Raw genomic sequence first — 21,118 nt, forward strand, 5'->3', positions numbered from 1 at the left:
AACTATTTGATATTGACCAATTCAGTATCAGTCATATGTTTTAAGACAGAAGGCAAAAATGAGTCTGATTTTCCTGTTTTTAGCAAAACCATTACTTCAGTAACTTAGAACAACTTTTGTGGTGGGGCAACTAGACAGGGAAACAATCTATTATCCATGACCAAGCAGCTTAAATTTGATCTATGCTAGGGTTTTATTTAGACAACAGCAGAAAAAGTGGTGAGCCCTGATTTGTGGTTGTTATGGCCCCATGATACAGACCAGGTCTCTGTTCTTCCTGCAGGAATTCCTTCCTGAGGGTTCTGCAGCAGTGACCAGGTCAGTCGTAACTCCTGTGCTCTACCCCTACCTCTTTAATTCTTAGTACAGAAACACACATGGGGTGTCTCGGGGAAGGAGTAGCATTATGTATTCTAGTGGACCGGTGGAAATTCAGTCTCAAGTATAAAAGAATATAATCTGGAAAGTATAGCTGGAATATGTACAGTTGTTATCTTTTTGTAAATCAAATGCTAAATATTGTAATAATCTCTGATGTTACTAACAAACATGCTTTGTCCCTACAGAGACACGTGGATCTTATGTTAACGTAAGTCCTTGCTTGACCACAGTTGATGTAGCTAGCTTACAGTACAACATTTTGATACTTGATCTCGTGGGAACAGGACCAAAAGGTTTTCCTGTTAAAATTCAGAGGCAGAAACTATAGGTATTACCTTCAGTTCATAATTTCAAGCCAGTCTGAAGGTCTTTAAAATTGAGCCTGTCTTGTGATTTTTGAAATCTTGAGGTAGGTAGTGTTACATTCCTCCGTGGCCTGCTGTGTTAGTTGCAGTACCTTCGTGCCAGTGCAGGGCAGTAGCTCTGGTAAAAAACCCAACTGTACTGGTTCCTTTTTCGTGCTCATCACAGTCTTTGTTTAAAATGAAAACCAAACCAAAAATAAAGAGGAGAAACAAATGAATGTGATGAATTATTGATAAAGCTGTTTGTTTTCTTTTACAATATTGCACACTAATTTGAAATTAAAATATTGCTAATTGCCTAGTGGCTATACTTAGTAGTTTTACTCTTTGCAAAAAGAATTTGCTTCCACATTTGCAAGTTGTGAAGTCTGGATATTCTCTTAAAGATAAACTGAAGAGGAAATATGCATTTTTATTTTGCAGAAACAAGTTCCAAGAATGGATGAAGACTTTAAAACACAGGCTCTTGACTCTACTCTTCAAAGTCCATCAGAGACATTACTTTCTATTCGACTGTTAGACTTTAAAACGGGTTTATTGGAGGCAATAGAAGAGCTGCGTATAAGAAGGGTAAATGTGTTTATATTGTTTTTTAGTGTTTCTACTAAACACTGTCTCCTTGTACATAATCACAGAAAATGCTGCATAAGTGTGGGTAAACTTCATGCTGTATTTTAAGTAATTCATCGTCCAGGATTATTTTTTTTTTTTAATATCATAGATTTAGGTAGTGTCTGTATTAGCAATTTCTCTGTAGATAGCACAAAGACAACTGGGTTGTATGGGAATGAGTTTGGCTTTCCTATAATAATGTACAAAGTTGCTAGAGTCAACCACCAGGCTATTGACAAAAATTATCTACATTACGTTTTTGTATTTCATCTCTTTAAGAGTGGCCTTTGATAAGGAAAGGAAAGAAATAATTGAAATCATTGCCAAGTCCAGAAGTCTTTCTCATTTAATAGATTGATTTACCATTTGCCAGAAATGTTTGACTTATTTTTGTGTTTACTTTTGCTTTTCAGAATTACCTGAGAGTGCAAGTAGCTACTATGATAAGCACATCCACTTTGTTTCACCATTTTTAGATTGCTAAACTATTGAGCTAGAGCCCTACGATAATAGCATATTGGGGGTGTGGGATGTGTTTTGTTTTTGGAATATGAGTTGAATAGTCTTGTAGTACTAAGGTAAAATTATTTCTGCATTGTTGCAGGTAGCTGTATTTTGCTGTGGTTAATTTTTCAGTTATATTTTTCTGTGATTACTTTTTCAGTTGTATGTATGTAAACATTTGTTTCTATTTCTCCCTTTAGTGTTTCCTAACTGTTGTATTTTTCAAAGACCTAAAGTATATCTTCCTACATTTGATGAATTTGACCTGTTCAAAAGATGTGTATTATTACTTTAAAAATATTAGTATTGATGACATGTTTGATTGATGTTTATTTTGATCTAAGCTGAATGCTCTAATCCTCTCTTTAAAAACCATAAGCAAAAGAATGAGTGCCATAAAAAAAAAAAAAAAAGGAAAAAGCAGCATGATTCTTCTTTCTTGGTGCAGTGTGGCTGAAATTCACATTGTAACTTTTGTTACAATGGTAGTGTTTAGTCTAGTCTAACCATTTTTATATTAAAAAGTAAAGTCTGACAAATTTAACTTTTATAATAATTATTGGAGTGTACTTTTCCTCATAAGATCTGTTAGCTAAATTTCATTTACATTGTTAACTTAACTTTGCATTTTAATGCACTTGATCAGAGACCAAAATGTTTAAATTAGAGTGCTATATTTTCCGATTTTTTTGTTTTGTCTCTTTTGTGTATAGCTGTCCTGGTTCTGGCCAGGATAGAGTTAATATTTACCTGAGCTGGGTGGAGAACTGAAGCTGGTAGCCCCTATGGCTGGGATAGTTAACTAATTAGCTAACAGCTGGGGTTAATTTACCCAAATTAGCCAAAGGGCTATTCCATCCCATCTGACATCATGCTCAGTATATAAGTGAGGAGGGTGGTGAAGGGAGGCCCTGCTAGTTGGAAGAGACTGGATGTGGAGATCTGTTGTGAGCTATTGTACTGTATTTGTGTTCCATCACTTTCTTGTTTTCTTCTGTCATTACTGTTAAATTTACTTTTTGTTCAATCCCAACCCGCGTGTTTGGTTTTTTTTTCCTGGTTTTCTTTTGTTTGTCAAATCTCCTCCTATTCTCTCGGAGAGTGGGGGGAGTGAGAGAGAGACTGCGTAGTCTGGTCCCCGTTGGGGCTGAACTACGACAATAGCGTACTACAAGAGTAATTGGCTGTGACTTTGTTACAGGCTGCCTCAAGAGGATGAGAATTTTTTTGGCTTAAAGGTGATTTTACTTTCAAAATTGGTGCTAAGAGCCAATTCCATAGTTAAGATATGACCCTGAATTTCTAAAACATTTGTGCCTTCCTTCATCCTAAAAACCTCCCCCAAAACCTATTTGTAGTTACAAATTTAAATTAAAAAAAAAAAGTTAAGGATTTTAGAAACAGTCAATTTGGAAGCTTAAAGCATCTCTGCATGCATTTTTTTTATTTGCTTTGCTTTATCCATCAAATTAAGACTGCTTGCTTAGTGTGTTTGAAATTGGAATATAAAACATTAATATTTTGAACAAGCAAGGGTTATAAATAATATGGCCATGCGTAGTGTCACCCTTTTATTTTTTTAAGTAGAGCTCTGTATGGATGTTTTTGCTTAAAAAATGATGCTACGAAATCCTCTCCTGATTTTAGCTATGAATCTCTTACACATCCAGCCACCACAGTATTATTCTGTAAATTTATCATCAGCCCTGAGAAAAAAAAAGTAGTGCATAGACCAAAATACAGCACTAACTCAGAGAATTACAGTGCTTGTCTTGTACCATGGTAGTTTCTCCATGGACAAGAATGAAACACACTAATTTAAACCGTATTATCTGCTAAATAGGAAAGTCAAGTCAGAGTTAAAGCTCTGCTGGTTTCTTACTACTTACCACTTCCTTTCCAAGTTGCTTGTGAGGCTCCCAGGTAGACTGATAGCCTGATGGAGGCAGTGTAGCCAAGTATAGTGGATTTCACTCTCAATTTTGTCTTTGACCTGTGGCTTGACCTTAGATGAGATATTTTACCTCTGTTTGCTTCTGTTTCTCTTCCCATTGTTGGTCTTGCTTGTCACTTAGAAAGGAATCTCTTCAGGACAGGAACTATCATGTATTTTGAGTTTAATAAACTGCCATGAATGGTTGGTTGTACTGCAGTATAATTTCAAATTAATAAAAATAAATTTCCAGATTAAATTATCTGTGCAATGTTGGACAGATAAAAACTAAACTCAAAACAATTAAGTATTAAAATATTTTGAGAGACTTTATACAATTCATACTATTTAAAAGTAGAAATATCCTTTCTCTGAATATGCTTATTTAAATAAATGCATTGAGTTACTTCAAAGTATCTATCTTTTTTTTCACTTTTCTTAGTTAAACATATAGCTGTATAAAAATACCTTAGAGGAGTTGCTCATAATTTAATTTTTTTTTTCCTTTAAGTCACTGTTCTGCTATTTTACAGATGAAATCCCAGTTAATTACTATTAACTGTGCATGTTTATTCTGGACAATACATTGCTTAAATTATTATACTTGATACAGCTTCACTGTACTCCTTTAGCTGTTCATAGAGACTTTAAAAAAGGTTGCCTCAGGAGGATGAGGACTTTTTTTTTGGCTTAAAAGTGATTTTACTTTCAAAATTGCTGATAATGCTAAGAGCCAATTCCATAGCTAAGATATGACCCTCAATTTCTAAAACATATATGAACTGACTTAATATTAATAGGTATGTAATTAGAAGCTACCAAAAAAATGATATTACTCTTTCCCTTTGACCCCAGGGATTACTTCACACTCCAATAGTTTGAATGTCCTTCTAGTTTTTTGCCAGTTTAGCTTTCCCACTCATAAAGCCCCAATTAGCCAGTGATTCTTTTGTGGTGGACATCCCATTCCCTTTGTTCCAAAGTCTGTCAGCCTTGTTCTACAATCAGCTGAGTTCATTTTGTTGAGTAATATGAGACAACCCTTTTCTGAAGGGATAAATATAATTGATTTTGACAGTATAAAGTTGCAGTCAAGTTGGAAATCTTTACTGGTTCCTGAAGTACAATGCATGTAGGACGACTCACATTAGGTTTAAAGAGAATGTTTACAAGCACAAGAAAGCACTTATGTTGTGTATTGAATTATTTTCTTTCTTGTACTAGATACAGAATACATCCTTAGCCAGAAAAGCTTGTAAACATAAGAAATCAAGGAAATTCTTCCTTACTTCCATATAAATGTATTCTAATACCCTAGGGATATGGGCATTTTTGGTAGCAGTTGAAGCAATGGAAGCATTGATTAGCTGAACACAAGAAAGATACGTTTTAGTGTTGATTTTTAAAATTTTACTAACTTTTTTCTTTGGTGCGAAGGACAGGTTTCAGTGATCTGATTCCGTACCTGAAAACAAGCAGTTGTTGAGGCTCTTTCTGATGTTAACTGGGACATCACAAAGTCTGGCTAATTCTATGGATTCTGTCATTTGTGCCTTGAGTCTGTTAGATTTTATATTTTTCTGTTTAGTAAAAATTACAAAGAATAAATTTTGCTCTTTTCTCTTTGGGCAGTTATGACATAGATATAATTTGGTAGTGCTTATCTTTTAACTGAGATATTTTTTTAGGAAACGTTTCTTCCAGCTCCCAGGTTTTCTCACATTTCTCACAAGGTAATTTTTCTTTACCATAAAAGAAAATTATGTTTTATTAAAGAACATTAGAGTTGCAGAGGGTGTTGAATTTACCTGTAAAAACATTTTCCATGTTCAAATAGATATTTTAATGTAAGATTCTTTAAACATTTTCTTTTAAAATCCTGAAACCCACTCCTGAGTTTTGTAAATTGAAGCCATATTGACTTGTTATTGGTGGTTACCATCCTACTATTTACTGTCAAGCACTATATAGAACATCTCCCTTGCCTGAGCCAAAGGAGTATGTTGACATAGCAGGTGGTATTACAATCAGCCACTGGAAGTGGGCATGTCATGTCTGATTTGCCAGGAAAATTCATATCTGTGCTCACAGCACAGGAATGCGAGGTCTTGGGACTTCTTGAATCAGCTCTGTGTTGTGGACAGGAATATTCTTTAAAGGCTAGTTGGTCCTATCATTTTGCTGCTATTGACTCTAGTCTCCTTTCCTGCCCCAAATGCTCTTTTTCACTCTTTCTTTTCTCTGTTTTTCCTAGTTCCTGTCCCTTTCTGTCTTCTGTTCTGTCTTTTTCTGTCTTGATATAAATTAGACCTCCATTTTGTGCTTACCCACTTTAATGCTGATGGCCAGTGAGCAGTCACTGAGAAAGAAAATACAAGGATGTTTACGTACTGTTTGCTAAGAGACGAAACCTGAATCACGTCTGTTGTCACGACACAGACATGGCTTTCACAACACCTCACCTTGAGTTTTTTCTGGTTGCTGTTCTCGGAAGCTGTAGCTCATCCTAGTTCTGCAGAACTGTATGTGATCTTCCTGGCACATAGATTTGAGCAAGTTTATCTCAGTTCCTCTTACTCTACTTTTGCTACGGCTTCAGCTGTTCTCATCCAAGTTCTTCGGCACAGTTGCCTATTTCTAGGTTTTATAGAGGGAGGACATGAAAGCGCTTTGCTCACCCTTAATTACTCTCTCCCATTCCTACAATGTACTTCTGCTTTCTGGAAACTATGAAAGGGTTTGCACTGCACAGCGTAGCACCGTATAGCACATTGTAGCTCAGGATACCTGAGCTAGTCTGTTTCAGAATGGAAGAGGTGTACATAATTGTGCGGAGCTAACCCATCTATTTCACAGTGTTTCACAGATAAAATGGGCAAGTGGAGTTCAGTATTGAGACGAAAATTGAAAGTAGCAGTATAAGGTTAGTATTTGAAATGTCACTAGGGCCCAAAAGGCAAATTTTTTTTTGACATATTAAGTGACAAAAGTTGATGAAACCGTAAACTTACTTACCCAAAGGAGCAAAGCCGAAGGACTAAATTTGCGTTATTGGTAATATTACAATATTGGTGGATATGCCAGTTGTGATCATAACAGTCATATCGGTTGTGCTATGTCTAGATCTAAAAAAACCAGAAAAATTCCAGTGTACCCAAAGCTAAACCATATTGGAGGTGTGTTCTGCAGGGGAACCACAACCTTCAGATGTGTGGAGTAGCAGAAAAGTTCTAAAGGGCACCAGAGGCACCTGCTGTAGCTATATAGGCAGCTCTGTGGAACCAATATAGTGATAAAAAATGTGAGATTGAATGAAACTGATGCAGAAATAAAGATTTTAATTCCTTTAATGAAAAAGAACTTGGTTTTAAGTTATTTTCAGGCTGTTGCATAGGATAAGAATCATGAAAGAAAAAAATGTTTTAATACTATATTTTGAAGTTTCGATTAATGAGAAGGATGATTACTATTTTAGAAAGTAAGGCAGAAACCTTTTCTAGAAATAAAGAGAATGCTAGGGAAATGAAATATTTTGGTGAAGGTTGTTGCAAGGAACAATTCTAACTGCTAAGAAACAATAAGAATGGTGAAGAGCTTGATTTGGTTTTCTTAAAGGATAGAGTGAAAAGAGGAAATTAAGGACAGTGGGACGAACAATAAAATAACACAGAATAGAAATGTGTGTGGCTTTTTTTTTGTAACAAACAAACAGCACACCACTAACACAGGCTGCACGAGAACAGAACAAAAAATCCATAGGTTGTTATAACAGGATTTTCTGCCTAAGTGTAAATTAGGATACTTTTTAGCAAAATGATAGAAACATGGAAAGCTGAATATTTTTAAAAAGGGAGGAAAAAAGTAAGTATGTAAATATAAAAGAACAAGCAGTGCTGAAGTTCATGGATCTCATGACTGTGACATACACAACATTATTTAAGTCAGTAAGCAATGTGTTAGCTTGTAACTTCTGTGCTGGCAAATAGTATGGCTTTTGATTAGGAACTAGTTACTTGAAGTTGGAGCAAAGAGCAGTCTAAGTATCAATGCAAGCATTTAGATAGATGAGATTTATTTAAATATAGAGCAATTTCAGCCTATGCAGTAGAATCAAGGACAGAGCAATGAAAGATTTACAAAGACAAATAGGTGGTTGGTATACATTTCTATTTCTCTGCTTCTGGAAAATGAAAGTGTTTGGAATTTGTTCTCAAAAATACAGTTACTAGAGGTTTTGATTAACTATTGTAGCTGTTAAGATATTAAAATGTAGTATCAGGAACTAAGGTTAGAATAAAGCTGTTCTATAAATATTTTCTCTCCTTTTAACTTTTGTCCTGGGAACAAAACTTAAGAAGGATATCCGTACAGTCTGCTAAAAGTTGTACTGGATGGTTTAGTTCATGAAGGGTATTCTAATTATAGTATGAAGCAATCAGAAACTGTAGTTTCTATGAATACTGTTTGATTGACCTGCATGAGAAATTGGATGTGCAATTTTGTAGGAGGTAGGTTATGAGTTTGAAAAAAAAGTACCTAGCAGCAGTTTTGGCTGCTTGGACATGAGCCAGCTGTATTCTGTTCCTAAATCTGTTCAGGGTCAGGAATCGAGGGGGCTTGACCAATCCACAGCCCATCTTGTAAAACTACAGCCTGGAGCAAACACTTTAAAGAAGGCTTGACACTTTCTAAAGGTTATAACGAGTAAACAAACCATCAAATTACTCCTCTTTTATTGTTATGGTAGTCTTTTTTTATAAAAACACTTAAATCCTTGTAGTCCTAAGGCATCTAATAAAAAATGAACACTTTTAAGGTTTTGTGGTTTTTTGATACCTCATCAAAGTTATATACAATATTATTCTCCTAAGTATAACAAAAATGTTTTTTGTCTTATTAAACAGCTGGTGGAACTTCTGAAAAAAAAAAAAAAAAAAAAGAAAAACTGCTTCTCACAAGTTTTAAAAGCTTTCATTTCAGAATGGGTAAACTGTAAATGTCCTTTGAAAAAATAAAAATGATAGATAAGGCTTATAATCGTTAGCAGTTTCACATGAGAACTTTTTTATCATGTAATTGTCATTCTCAGTTTAAGTATTTATGATGCGGGTTTTTTTCAACAGTAGTTACATATGTACACATTTTTGATAGCTTCCAGATTTTCCTTTATAATTTGGAAGTAAGTTGGAGGAGTGTTGTTCACTTAGAACTTCAGTTCTTATCCTCTTTAGTATTCAAAGCAAATGACTCACTTAAAATGGAATTTAATGCTGCTTTCAAACTTGTATTATTGTATTTATTTAGTTACATGTAAAGTGTGCAGTATGGATGTGGGAGTAAACAATTATAATTGTCTATATTTTAACATGCTGTGTCTTAGAACAATTGTAAAATTTTAAACCAAGCATCTGCTCAAAAATATATTTCTATGAGTATTTTCTTTTCAATGTCCTCATTAGGATTTAAAATACTTACACCATTTTGATTTTAAAATGTGTATGTGCTTGATTACAAATAGTCTGCCAGTTCCATTGTTTATAAATATTTTTGTTGGTTTGTAGTTAAATTACTTCTTTTTTGTATGTGTCAAAGGCTTGGTTTCATTTAGGTAACTGTTGCGTTTCAGTAAGCCCAGTATATTTTAACTGTTTTTCTTTGTCAAGAATTTGTAAAACTATTATTTGCTACATTGCTCCCCTTTAAAATATTACATCCTCTTCACTTTATTTCATGGTAGGTTTAATATGGATAGATACTTGTTGATCTCCAACAACCATTGAAATTAGTTATATATTTGCCATAAATTTTAGTGAGGTCAGAATCACAGCACGTATGTTAAGCTCTTTTTATCTCTGTTACCACTTTATCTTCATAGATATATTTATTTTCTGAGCTAGTTGCAATTTGTACTTCGTTTTGTAAATGCTCTAAGCTTGAGCTTTTGGTTTATAAGAAATACGCCAAACTAGCTGAGGTTACAAATAAAAGGAGAGACGGTTACATGCATAGAAGCTGAAAAAATACAACAGTCACTCTGATTAGTTCGCATGCTTTCAAAATATATACCTGAAAAAATAGCTAGCATGTTATGAAAAAGCATATTGGGACTTAATTGTGCAGGCACTTCAGGTATGGCGGGGACAGTTTTACTATACATTGTGTTGACCTAAGCCCACACTGCATCTCCTGCAGCAACTTGTTACTGTTTCTTCTGTTGCACAGGTACAGATTGTTGGGTTCCCTGAGACTAGATCTGAACCATAGGCTAACTGGCCACCTCCTTCTCCCTGTTTAGTTGTGCACTGAATCAAAGTTCTGGTTTTGTTTCTGAAATACCCTTACATATGCTATTGCCTGCACAGGGGAGTGGTAGAAATATGTAGTCCGGAGTTTAGGGAAGAATACTACTCTAGTACATTTTGATTAGTTTAGGAATAATTTACATCCCGTATTTAAGGGTCAGATTTTATAAACCTTACTTTGTACTATTTTAAACAAGGCTTTTGCTAATAATATATCATTTTAACAGCACTTGTTGCTTAATGGTATAAATTGCTTAGGATCACACTTCTATAAGAAGCTGTAAGTCAACCTAATTTGTTTTTATCAGTCTGAGGAACGTAGGGGGATGTATTTTCTTTCAATATTTATAGATTAGTATCAGAAAACAAATTCTTTGTGACTCCCAAGTACTACTTGTTAGGGCAGAACTGAGAAGCATTAATCATCTTTTCAATTATCTTAATTTTTTATTTTTTTTTTTTTTTTACAATAAGATATATGAAATGTTTAGGTCTCTATATTCTCCTGGTATGCCAAATGCTAAAGAACTTTTCTCTAGTTCTCTGTGAGCCAAATTTGAATTTTAAATGTATGTTCAATGTTTAATATGTAAAATTCACATGAGTGTTGAGGCATATATTTAGATCCCACAAGTAAGTCTTGAAATGCTATGGGGTAACCTCCTGTGGAGAGAAGTTTGCGTTACTTCTGTCCACACATGTGCCTGTAAACTGCCGGTTAATCAAGGAAGTCAGTTTTGACCCTAAAACCTATAAAAGTTGTCAATGTCAAAAACCTATTTTAAATCACCTTAGGACATATTTTGTAATTTTATTTCTATTGGTAGTACGGTGGAACTATGGATCAAATGTTATACTAAGTGAGAAAGGGTTGCAAAATCTTCTTTAAAACAGTCATGGACAAATTGTTGAAGCGTTGTAAATATCCTTGAATTAAAAACTTGGAACTCTCCATTTGTACTGGGTTTAGGAAAGAATTGCATTTTTTAAAGATGCAGCATACTTTACTCTTTGTAGCCAAACATTTGTATTATCTGCTTCGCTGTGGAAGGAGAAAGAACCTCAGTTTGGTCTTTCATTGTTTCAGAAAAGATATGACTTCATCCAGAGGTGATTTTTAATTTTTTTTTTTCCTTATGGTAAGTAATAGTCATTCATGGTATTGCAATTCAGTAGAATTTTAATTAAAGCTCTATATCAAGAGAATAAATTTTTTAGGCATACTTTTAATTTTTTACTAGAGAGATCCATAAATGGCTTTTTTTTTTTTTAATTGGCACTGTTTCCCTGAGGATTACAGCCACTTCTTTTGCAGTAATCTAGGCTACTGAGCTGTGAGTAATTTCAAGACTACTTATTTTTTCATCAGTTTAGAACGCAGGTTTTAAACTGGAGTGGGGAAGTTGAACTCCAAAAAAACATGGCCAGCAGGTCGAGGGAGGTGATTCTCCCCCTCTACTCTGCCCTGGTGAGACCCCACCTGGAGTACTGTGTCCAGTTCTGGAGCCCCCAACACAAGAAGGGCATGGACCAGTTGGAGAAGGTCCAGAGGAGGGCCATGAAGATGATAAGAGAGCTGGAGCACCTCTTTTATGAGGACAGGCTGAGAGAGTTGGGGCTGTTCAGCCTGGAGAAGAGGAGGCTCCGGGAAGATCTGATAGCGGTCTTCCAGTACCTCAAGGGGGCCTACAAGAAAGATGGGGAAAGGCTGTTTAGTAGGGCCTGTTGCAATAAGACAAGGAGTAATGGTTTTAAAATAGTAGGGGGTAGATTTAGATTGGAAATTAGGAAAAAATTTTTCACAATGCAAGTTATAGAACACTGGAACAGGTTGCCCAGAAAGGTGGTGGAGGCCCCATCCCTGGAAACGTTCAAGGCCAGGCTGGATGAGGCTCTGAGCAACCTGATGTGGTTGGAGATGTCCCTGCTCCTTGCAGGGAGGTTGGACTAGATGACCTTTGAAGGTCCCTTCCAACTCTAACCATTCTATGATTCTATAATAAAGACGAACATAATATGTCAAAATACAGTCATTCAGAAAACACGGTTCAAGTATTGGGAGTACTCTTTTACCCTCACACAGTCATTTTGGCCTTTGTTGAAGTGTGTCCAACACAAGACCTCAATAAATGTTACTAGTCCACCAATTCATCAGAGAGAAGTCAATCTTACCTTAATGTGGTCACTTTTTCAAGGTGATCATCAGTGTGCAGAGAAAAGGCAGGAAATTAGCCTTTTGAAGCTCAGAACAACATATTAGTGCAGCTGTCTAGGTCTTTAAAGGATATTTATTAGTTTGAATGTATGCAATAACAGGACAGCAGTGAATTGCTTATGATATACATCAAAAGCCTAAATACTCTTCTTGCAAGGAGTCATGACTGTTTCATAGGAGAACCTGTTATTCTTCCTTTGAGTGTTGTATTTGTAAAGGAAGGCCAGTGCTCATAAAAATTTGACTCAAAAGGGAAGGTGATTCCAGTTAGAAAAATTTGACTTTAATACCAGAATGTTATGCAAAAATTCCCATACATTTTTAGCAACTGATTATCAGCAGATAAGTCTCATTTATTATCCCAGTAATAGTTTGATTCTTGATAAAGTGCTTTTGCAAGAACAGGAGATGTAACTCACCTTCCTGTTACTAGTCCATCTTCTGGATTGTGAAGGAAACTTTAGACTTCAGTAATGTTCTCAGATTTTTAGGTAGCTCATCTTATAAAAAATATGTATTGATTATCCATTACATCTGTATAACTTCTTACTTTCATCTGATACGTCAGGAATCTTCTTGGCACAGAAGGTTATTATAAATATTTCACTTTTTCCATAATAAGAGGCGTAAATGCTGGCACAAACTTTTCAATTGTCCTAGGAGATGTCAAAAAGAGTAAAGATTCAAATGCTTTGAGTTGGATGATTAAGATGTCCCAAAGATTCTGACTCATTTACCATGATTATCTGTATCATTGACTAACAGTTGATTCTTGAAGTACTTACTGCAGCTTGCTGAATTTCTGTTCATCTCAATATTTTGACTTGGTTCACCATTTTTCAACGGTGAAGTCAAGTCTGGCTTACTGCCTTTGAATTTGATTTGTTGTAAGATGCAGAAAAGAAAATGTATGAAGAGGGAACTGTTCCTGCTAATTAAGAGAGCTATAATCCTAGCTCCTAATCTTCTGCATGCATTTCAATCTAAGTTGTTTATCCTGCAAATTTTCTGACCAAAACTACTGAACTCATCTGATATTTTACCACATCCAGAAAGCTTTTGTTTTTGTTTTTACTGGGCAGTGTGTAGGTGCATACTGTTCTGTGTACTGGACTCTAAAGGAAGAGGAGTATGAATATACAAGTTATGTTGGTGTTTGATTTGCAGGTACTATCTTACGTAAATTTGTTTGTTTGTTTTTTAACTAGGAAACAGAGATTAATTATGAAGATCAAATAAGTAAAATTGTTGTAGAGAAACAGGAACTTGAATGGCAGAAGGTAACTTTCCTATATGTTTTTAATATTTTAACTGCTGGGATTTAATTTTAATGTAATATTAATATGGTTTGTGATTTGGTACAATTCCCCTTTTTAAGGCTAGTGTCATTTCTAATAGTAGAATGTGGTAGCCAATAGTTTATTGTCTAGCCATGAACTTCTGTACCTTTTGTATTGATTTGGATTGCACCCAACCTAGAAATCTGCTTAAAAAAAAAAAGAGTACCATAATATTTGGTATGACTAGAAATCTTCAGTCAAAAGGGATGTAAGTATTGAAGTAATAAGACATGTAGCTTAACATGAGGCATGTTGACACACTAGTGTTGGGTAAGATGCGCAGCAGCTTCTCTGTATTATGCTTGTCTCTGACAAGTGCAAGTATCAGTGCAGTTGTACAAACAACTTCACTTGCAATGTTTGGGAGGTGACAATTTTTCAAAAAAATTATTTTAAACAGAAACTTCTATGTTAGACATACTCAAAAGTGGTTTGTCAGCTTTTAAATGCTCAGAATGAAGTTTTCAGTAAAATAAGTCTAACATTCTTCTTAGGGTTAGGGCTTCTGAGGTTATGCTTTCATAGGAAATCCATTCCCTTCTCTAATACAATCAAACCTATGACCCCTGCCACTAGGTCACAAGATAAAAGGCTTCACTCTGTATATTTTACGATCACAGAAAAAAAAACATAATTTCAGCTTTATCCTTGATCTTGGGATATTTAACATCTTAATAGTAAAGGAAGACTATTTCATCTTGGAGTTCATCCTAACCATCTTAAATTAATAATACTAACTCTGTGCTTTTTTTTTTTTCCTGAAAGATATATATGTGCACACAGAAACAGGAAACATTTTATATTTGTAAAAGCAACAGGGCTTTCAATTTGTAACCCTTCTTTTCTTTTCTTAACCTAGCACTGCAGTTCTTAATAATTTGGGTTCAAAAAGCATTATTTCCATTCATTCTGAGACCTTAGCAACAATTTAATCTTTAATAAAAAGATGAGACTTACAGGCAGTTAAGTGAACTCTTTTTTTTTGTTTCCCTACACTTTGCGTTTAACATTGGCACATGGCAAACTTAATGTAAACAATGAGTTGTAGATGTCAGGAATTTCACGTGAACACGTATGTAGAGCTCTGGAACTTCAAAGGAACAAGCTAATATGAGTTTCCAGTTCTGGAGATTCCAGGAAGATGAAAATGCTAAGTTTGACATTTAAATTGAGTTTGTGACCTGATGATTTCTGAATGCAGAATCATATTGACCTCAATAGTAGTTCAGTAAGTAGGTCACTTCCCTTGGCTTATCAAAGGTTCTGTTATATTTTTTGCTTCAGAGATATCCCTTTCAGACAACATTTTTGTGATGCAGCATGTATTTTATTTTACCTTAAATTTAGCAAACTGGTTTACAATAAAGACATGACTTGAGCTAGTTTTCTGGTTTAATATTAAAATTTTAAAGCAATTCTTTGTCTATGTTTTATGAATACTGTTGCTGCTCTTGAAAAAAATATGCTAGACTAGGGAAAACAGAATTACTGGAGAAAATATTCCTTTAAATCTAATGAGTATACTCATTATGCTTACTATGACATCACACTATCAAAGGTGATTTTTCTTATATTTTTAAAAAGTAGCTTTGTTCTTCACTCTTCCCGCACCACACATACATGGCATGTATGGAAAACTTCTTCCAAAACTAAATTTCTGATGAAGTTCTGTATAATAATTTTATTTCATAGTCTCAGCTGTGAGGCCTGTTAGGAAATGAATATTTGTAGAAACTTCCTAGTCTCTTTTTTAGAGTAAAATACATCCCTTGAATATACAGTACAAGGAAGACTGTGGTATATTATGAAGAGCTCAGTAATATTTATTTCCAGTTATCAATTACATCAATTACAACGTTTTATAAAGGATGACTGTTCTGTGAAATCAAACTTGTATTTACATAAATTATTATGTAATATTGGCTTGAATTCCTATAATCTAAAGAAGTGTCGTCTTAATTTGACAGTACTGTGAATACTGAGAATATTTGATTTGTTGTCACTGCAGTACCATTTCTGGCTCTCCAGCATACTTGGTGTTCCCTTTACCCACTAGAGAACCTGTGTCTTTGAACACAGTTCTAAGTGTCAAGACTTTTGTTTTCACATTTGAATATTCGTTCATGTAGTATGTATTGTTTGTTAGATGCAAGTCAAAACTTTATCTACCTATCTTACAATGAATTAAAGAGTATGTACATGAATATGAAACACCTTACCTTCATGGATCCTTTTCTGGCTTGTAGCAAAGGGCAACAGCTCTCACTTGTGGAACTTGAAAGAAACACCAATTTGCTGGAGAAAGTAGCACTTTTGGAACAAGCTTTATGTCTGAAAATCTTTTAATTTCTCAGTTAAAGCAGGAGAAGAAATTAGACTTCTCATATGTGGAAGAAATGATCAATTTGTTTTCTCTCAGTCATTCTTTTTAATAATCTCAATTTATATTTATTTTTATGCAGTCATTACTTAATAATTTCCTACTTAACCCTAATATTTCTTAGCTAAACACTCATCTGTATTTTGAAATAGCTGTTCAAGGACAGAGCCTACTGACTACCTTTGCCTAATATTTTTAGTGTCTTAACTTAAAAACACTGATCTTACAAACATATCTTCCATATTGCTTCACCTCAGTCCTGGGGTTTTTTTTTCTAACTTGTATAGGAACATGACGGTTAAAGATGTTAAAGATTTCTAACTTGCAGTGTGTAGTTACTAGTCTATGAGATTATGTTATGAAACAATAGCAAAAATAAGAATAATAGTACATCTTAACTAATTTTCTTGATTTTATGGAAGAGAGTAACGCCAGGCAATAGGAAGATAAAAATCTTACACTGTCACCTTACACTTAGTCTTTCCTGCCCTCCTTCAGCTCTTTCATGTAGTTTGTTACATGACTACATTTTAACAAGAAACAGAGAAACATATTGTTATTTTTAATGGGATTCTATTTTTAAAATGGTGATTAAAATGAAAATTCTGTTATAACCACCTGGAACTGTGTCAAGATGCTATCTTAGGATCACAATGGGTGTTGGATTGCTTCTGCAGGTTGATAGGATGGGTAAGAGTCGCTTTTAGAAGTCCTAGCAACAACAAATCAGAATTCCAGAGGTGAGAATTGTTACGTGTTATGAATTAAAGAGAAGCAGCTACCGAAAGGATGATTACCAGTTAACAAATATATCTTTTTAGTCTTCAGGTTTTGTTTTTAATCAATCATGTCAAGGCCAGGTTGGATGAGGCTCTGAGCAACCTGATCTAGTTGGGGATGTCCCTGCTCCTTTAGGGGGGTTGGACTAGATGACCTAGGTCCCTTCCAACCCTAACCATTCTCTGATTCTGTGATTCTGAAAATATTTAACAAGGAATTGGGTTTTTTCCTGAAATACTCTATGTATGGTTTGCGTTAAGATAATATTTGAAATGCACTATTATTATTTTGCACGAACAGGAAACTCTGCAGCATCAGATGGACACATTGCACCAACAAAACGAAGAAGCTATGGCAGCTTTTAAAAAACAGGTAGCAAAATAAGGTCTTCTAGCTTTGACAATAAAGTTTTAAAGTATGATAGCATAATAGCAAGTTATCAGTTGGTATTAAAATGTTTTTCTGTTGCATATAAAATGTTAGAATATACAGCTCAAAGAAATCAGTCTTTTTCTTTCTTTCAGACACGGTTAAATGTCTGTATTTTGACAGTTCTTCCCAGTAAGCCACTCTTCCTAGGATTTTTCATTTTTATTTTTCTAAAAATTCCTGGAGAAGATCATGCTGCTTTTAGTCTGGTTTTTTTGGGGGTTCCCACCTCCCCTGCTAAGATGGCATGTCCTCTCCAAGGCTAGATTTATAAACCATAGTATAGATCTGCCGCATAACCTATTCTGTTCAACATTTGAAAGTTTGTTTCAGTCTTTCACATCAAGGTTGTGTTTTTTCTCTGTAATATATAATCAACAAACATGAGCGCTGAAAGAACTTGCAGAGAATGGTCATAGGAACTGAAACTGTTGCACATGGTGATGAAGAATTTATCACTAATGTTGCATCACAGTCATGACACACAAAACAAAAATTGACAAGCAGTTATGTTTTTCTTTCTTGAAAAAATAATTAGTGATTCACAAGCTTGCTGCTTGTGACTCTACAGTTACTATAGTTAAAAAATAAAACAGGAAGTACACTATGTAGGATAATATAACTATATTTTCTTGTCAATTTGTGTGAATAAAATTAATCTCATGTGCTCTATTGATTTGTTTGGTTTTTGTTTTGTTTTGGTTTGGGTTTTTTTGCCACTGACAATCAAGTTACAGGCAAGGATGTTTGCCATGGAAGAAGAAAAGGTACTCTATATTACAATTATTTGTTATTTGTCATGCAGTGAAGCACATAAGCAAGTGATAGTGCTATATAACTTACCAAATATGTTCTAAGTATAAACTAAGTATATTACAATTCAATTATTTTTTCTGCTATTGCCTTCACAAAATAAATTTCTTTATAACCTTTGTTACTTTTGTTTTTTTGTTTATAGCCTATAGAACTTTCATTACTTGTGAAACATCACTTGAAAATCTGCTTATGCTGAAAGCCAATTGGGAAATAAGTGTTCTTTGGTAGTTCTATATTGAAAATATACATAATTTACTTTATTTGGGGGGGTCTGGGACACATTATCATAAGATTTTTCCACATACTAGTGAAAAATAGCAATTCTAACTGGTTTAGTAAAACCTGAGCTGATTTTCTAAGGAACTTGAACTAAACTGAAGTAAGATATACTTAAGCCTGAATTTCTGGGATTTTTATTAACTACATTTATTTTATACCAAACTGAGTGCCTGCTTCCTCTTCTGAATAAAGGATTTGCATTTGGTATACTTAGGAGCCTGTTTGCAACAGGGAAGCCAATGAATGTCTGCATGTGGACCCTTATTTCACTTAAACTTCCCAATGATTAGGAATGGATGACTATGCCGTATGTTTCATAAGAACAGAAACTTAAAAACAAGTGAAACTGGATTGAAAGTGTATTGAACTAAACATTTTTGCTGCATTTATATTATCTGATTGAATTATTTTCTTGCTTGTATTTGGAGTTTTTTCTTCTTAAGACATCCTTTTTGTTGACACATACATATATAGTAGTCCCTGATTTCTATTTTCAATGACAGCTACTGTTGCAGAATTAAATTGTGTGCTCTTCTGGGTTGTTTTTTGTTTTGTTGGGGTTTTTTTATTTATTTCTGAATACTTCTGTTGGCGTGAATACTGCTTTCAGTACTTTATACTGAAGTAAATGAAAGAATAAATTAAGCTGTAATGTTTCAGGACAGAGTTTCAATACAAATACTGATTTTTGCTCCAACATACATTGTATGTATTTTTAATTATCAATGTGGTTTCAGGAGATTGCACAGCCAGCACTGTGTTAGAAATGAGTGGAACACACAGAGGTGGCTGAATGAATGTGTTTGTTTTCCCTGGCATACTCTCTTATATCTAGATTCTGCTCTCCATTGTATTGATTGCTGCCCAAAAATCTTACCGGATTTAAATCCACTGAATTCCTTTGACTTTACTCACATGTATGAATATATGTGTGTATGTATAGACACACACACATATTTTTATATATATATATACACATAAAATGTGCTTGCACATATTTAGTGATTCTAGTGATAGCAGATTTATAGTTCACTCTTTGTGGATTGGAAAAGCTGAGAAAGTTGTTTCTGTGAAGACTCAGCTAGAGTAGATAAGAAAATGGATTTACCTGATACTCTCTTTGTTATTTAGTATCTTTGTTCTAAACTACAGTAACTCATTAATTCTGTCTTTGTCAGGCTTGTCTCTCCCAAACCAGAAACTTTTAAAACTTACTGACTAGTCATAAGTGGTGAAAATATACTATCGTGTTTTCACTTTTCTTTTTATAGCAGTATATATGTATGTTTTTAAATTATTTAGCTAAATTTTCACAAGTTTTCTCCAATGATTTTTTATAGCAGAGCAGTGCCTTATTTTTGTAACACTCTTGTTGCTGAATTTGTGTAGTATATGCATTTATTTTGCCCAAATCCTGAAGTACAGCTTTTGTTGAAAGGGTAAATATCAACTTGCTGTAGAAACAAAAGAAAAAGAAATTGATGGACTGAAAGAAGCATTAAAAGCATTACAGGTAAGCTATTATTTTTGTTAAATAACTTTCCTTGGTATGCAAGTGTTTTGGTTTTAGCTTTTTTTGAGGGTCTTTAAGGCCTTCTCATTTAATTATTCCGGTACATGTACATCTCACTTTATGACACAATTTCTGTTCTGGCCCTCAGTGTCAACACTACTTTTAGTTAGCCTTCCAGCTAAGGTTCTTTTCCTCCAGAAGGACTGCAGACTCAATAAAAGGCCAAATAGCATGTGAAATGTGCCTTCTTTTCATTTCCATACTCTTCCTCTTTCTTTCTATTCTTGTCGTCTTCTCATCTGTCTGTAAACTCTGGTTTTGGACTCCTAAACAAAAACAAGTATTCACACTGAGCCTTCAGCTCACAGTGCTACCTGTGGTTTTTTATTATTTTCCTTTGTTTCACTAGGAGGTTTCTGTATTTACCACCTAATCCATGGGTTTCCAATGCCTGTTTGTCGGTAAAAGTAAAATTTTCAGATAAAAGCACAGTTTACTGTGGTGCTGCTTGGTGTTATTTCTGTATTGTATTTTATATTGTTACATTGTGTTGGAGCAGTTGTCACTGTGATTCGCAGTTACTTGAAATAAAGGAAAACATAGGGACATTGCTAGTATTTGGGTTTTTTTTAAAAAACCAAGGCAGATAGGTTGAAAATGGATTAAAAGAGTAAACACTGAATATTTTTGTCCATCGCAGAAGACAATTAGCATTGTAATGCATTGCCAGGAATGAATTATTTTTCTACCCAAAACTGAATGGGCTAATAATTAATTCTATTGAAAACAAAATGGTTATAATGGATTATTACCCATGATTTTGCAATGTTTGGTTCTTAGGAACATTCTCTTATAATTGGATGCATTTACTTGGGATCAGACTGTTTATTTAATCATTTAGATAACACTGAAGGTATTTTAGGAGCAAAAGAAATTTATTCCTGTGGCTGGCCTTCTGTGCAATAGCTGTAAGGATTTTGTTGCCTTGTTCAAATCTTGGCATAGCACAGATGATGTAGAATATCCCTCCATGGTCTGCTTAACATAATATGCGGACAGCAAGAGTAATGAAAGATTCCATTGGCCTTTCTTTTGTAAGATAAACCAGAATTTTGTAAAAAATCTTAATATTAAATGTTTAATGTTCATAGATCAAGCATTTCTGTAACAGTATAGTTCAGATCTAGGGAATTCTGCTGTGACGTGAGGAAGCAGGAGGTCACAATGAATCTGTGGATCCAGAAAAATTATTTGCAGATTGGGAAATCA

At 34.4% G+C, this 21,118-nt stretch overlaps 1 protein-coding gene across 1 annotated transcript in view; it reads left to right on the forward strand.

Annotated features, from left to right (window-relative positions):
• The first annotated feature begins 1,184 nt into the window (after positions 1-1,184).
• Positions 1,185-21,118, forward strand: part of CCDC73 (coiled-coil domain containing 73) — a 59,108-nt gene continuing 39,174 nt past the window's right edge. The window contains exons 1-5 of the mRNA XM_086748562.1: positions 1,185-1,316; positions 13,521-13,592; positions 17,113-17,184; positions 17,973-18,008; positions 19,775-19,849. Coding sequence (XP_086604688.1) covers positions 1,185-1,316; positions 13,521-13,592; positions 17,113-17,184; positions 17,973-18,008; positions 19,775-19,849 — 387 coding nt within the window. The remainder of the gene's footprint in view (positions 1,317-13,520; positions 13,593-17,112; positions 17,185-17,972; positions 18,009-19,774; positions 19,850-21,118) is intronic.

The sequence above is a fragment of the Chlamydotis macqueenii genome, chromosome 5 (genome assembly GCF_036417535.1).
Source record: "Chlamydotis macqueenii isolate bChlMac1 chromosome 5, bChlMac1.mat, whole genome shotgun sequence".
NCBI classification, from domain to species: domain Eukaryota; kingdom Metazoa; phylum Chordata; class Aves; order Otidiformes; family Otididae; genus Chlamydotis; species Chlamydotis macqueenii.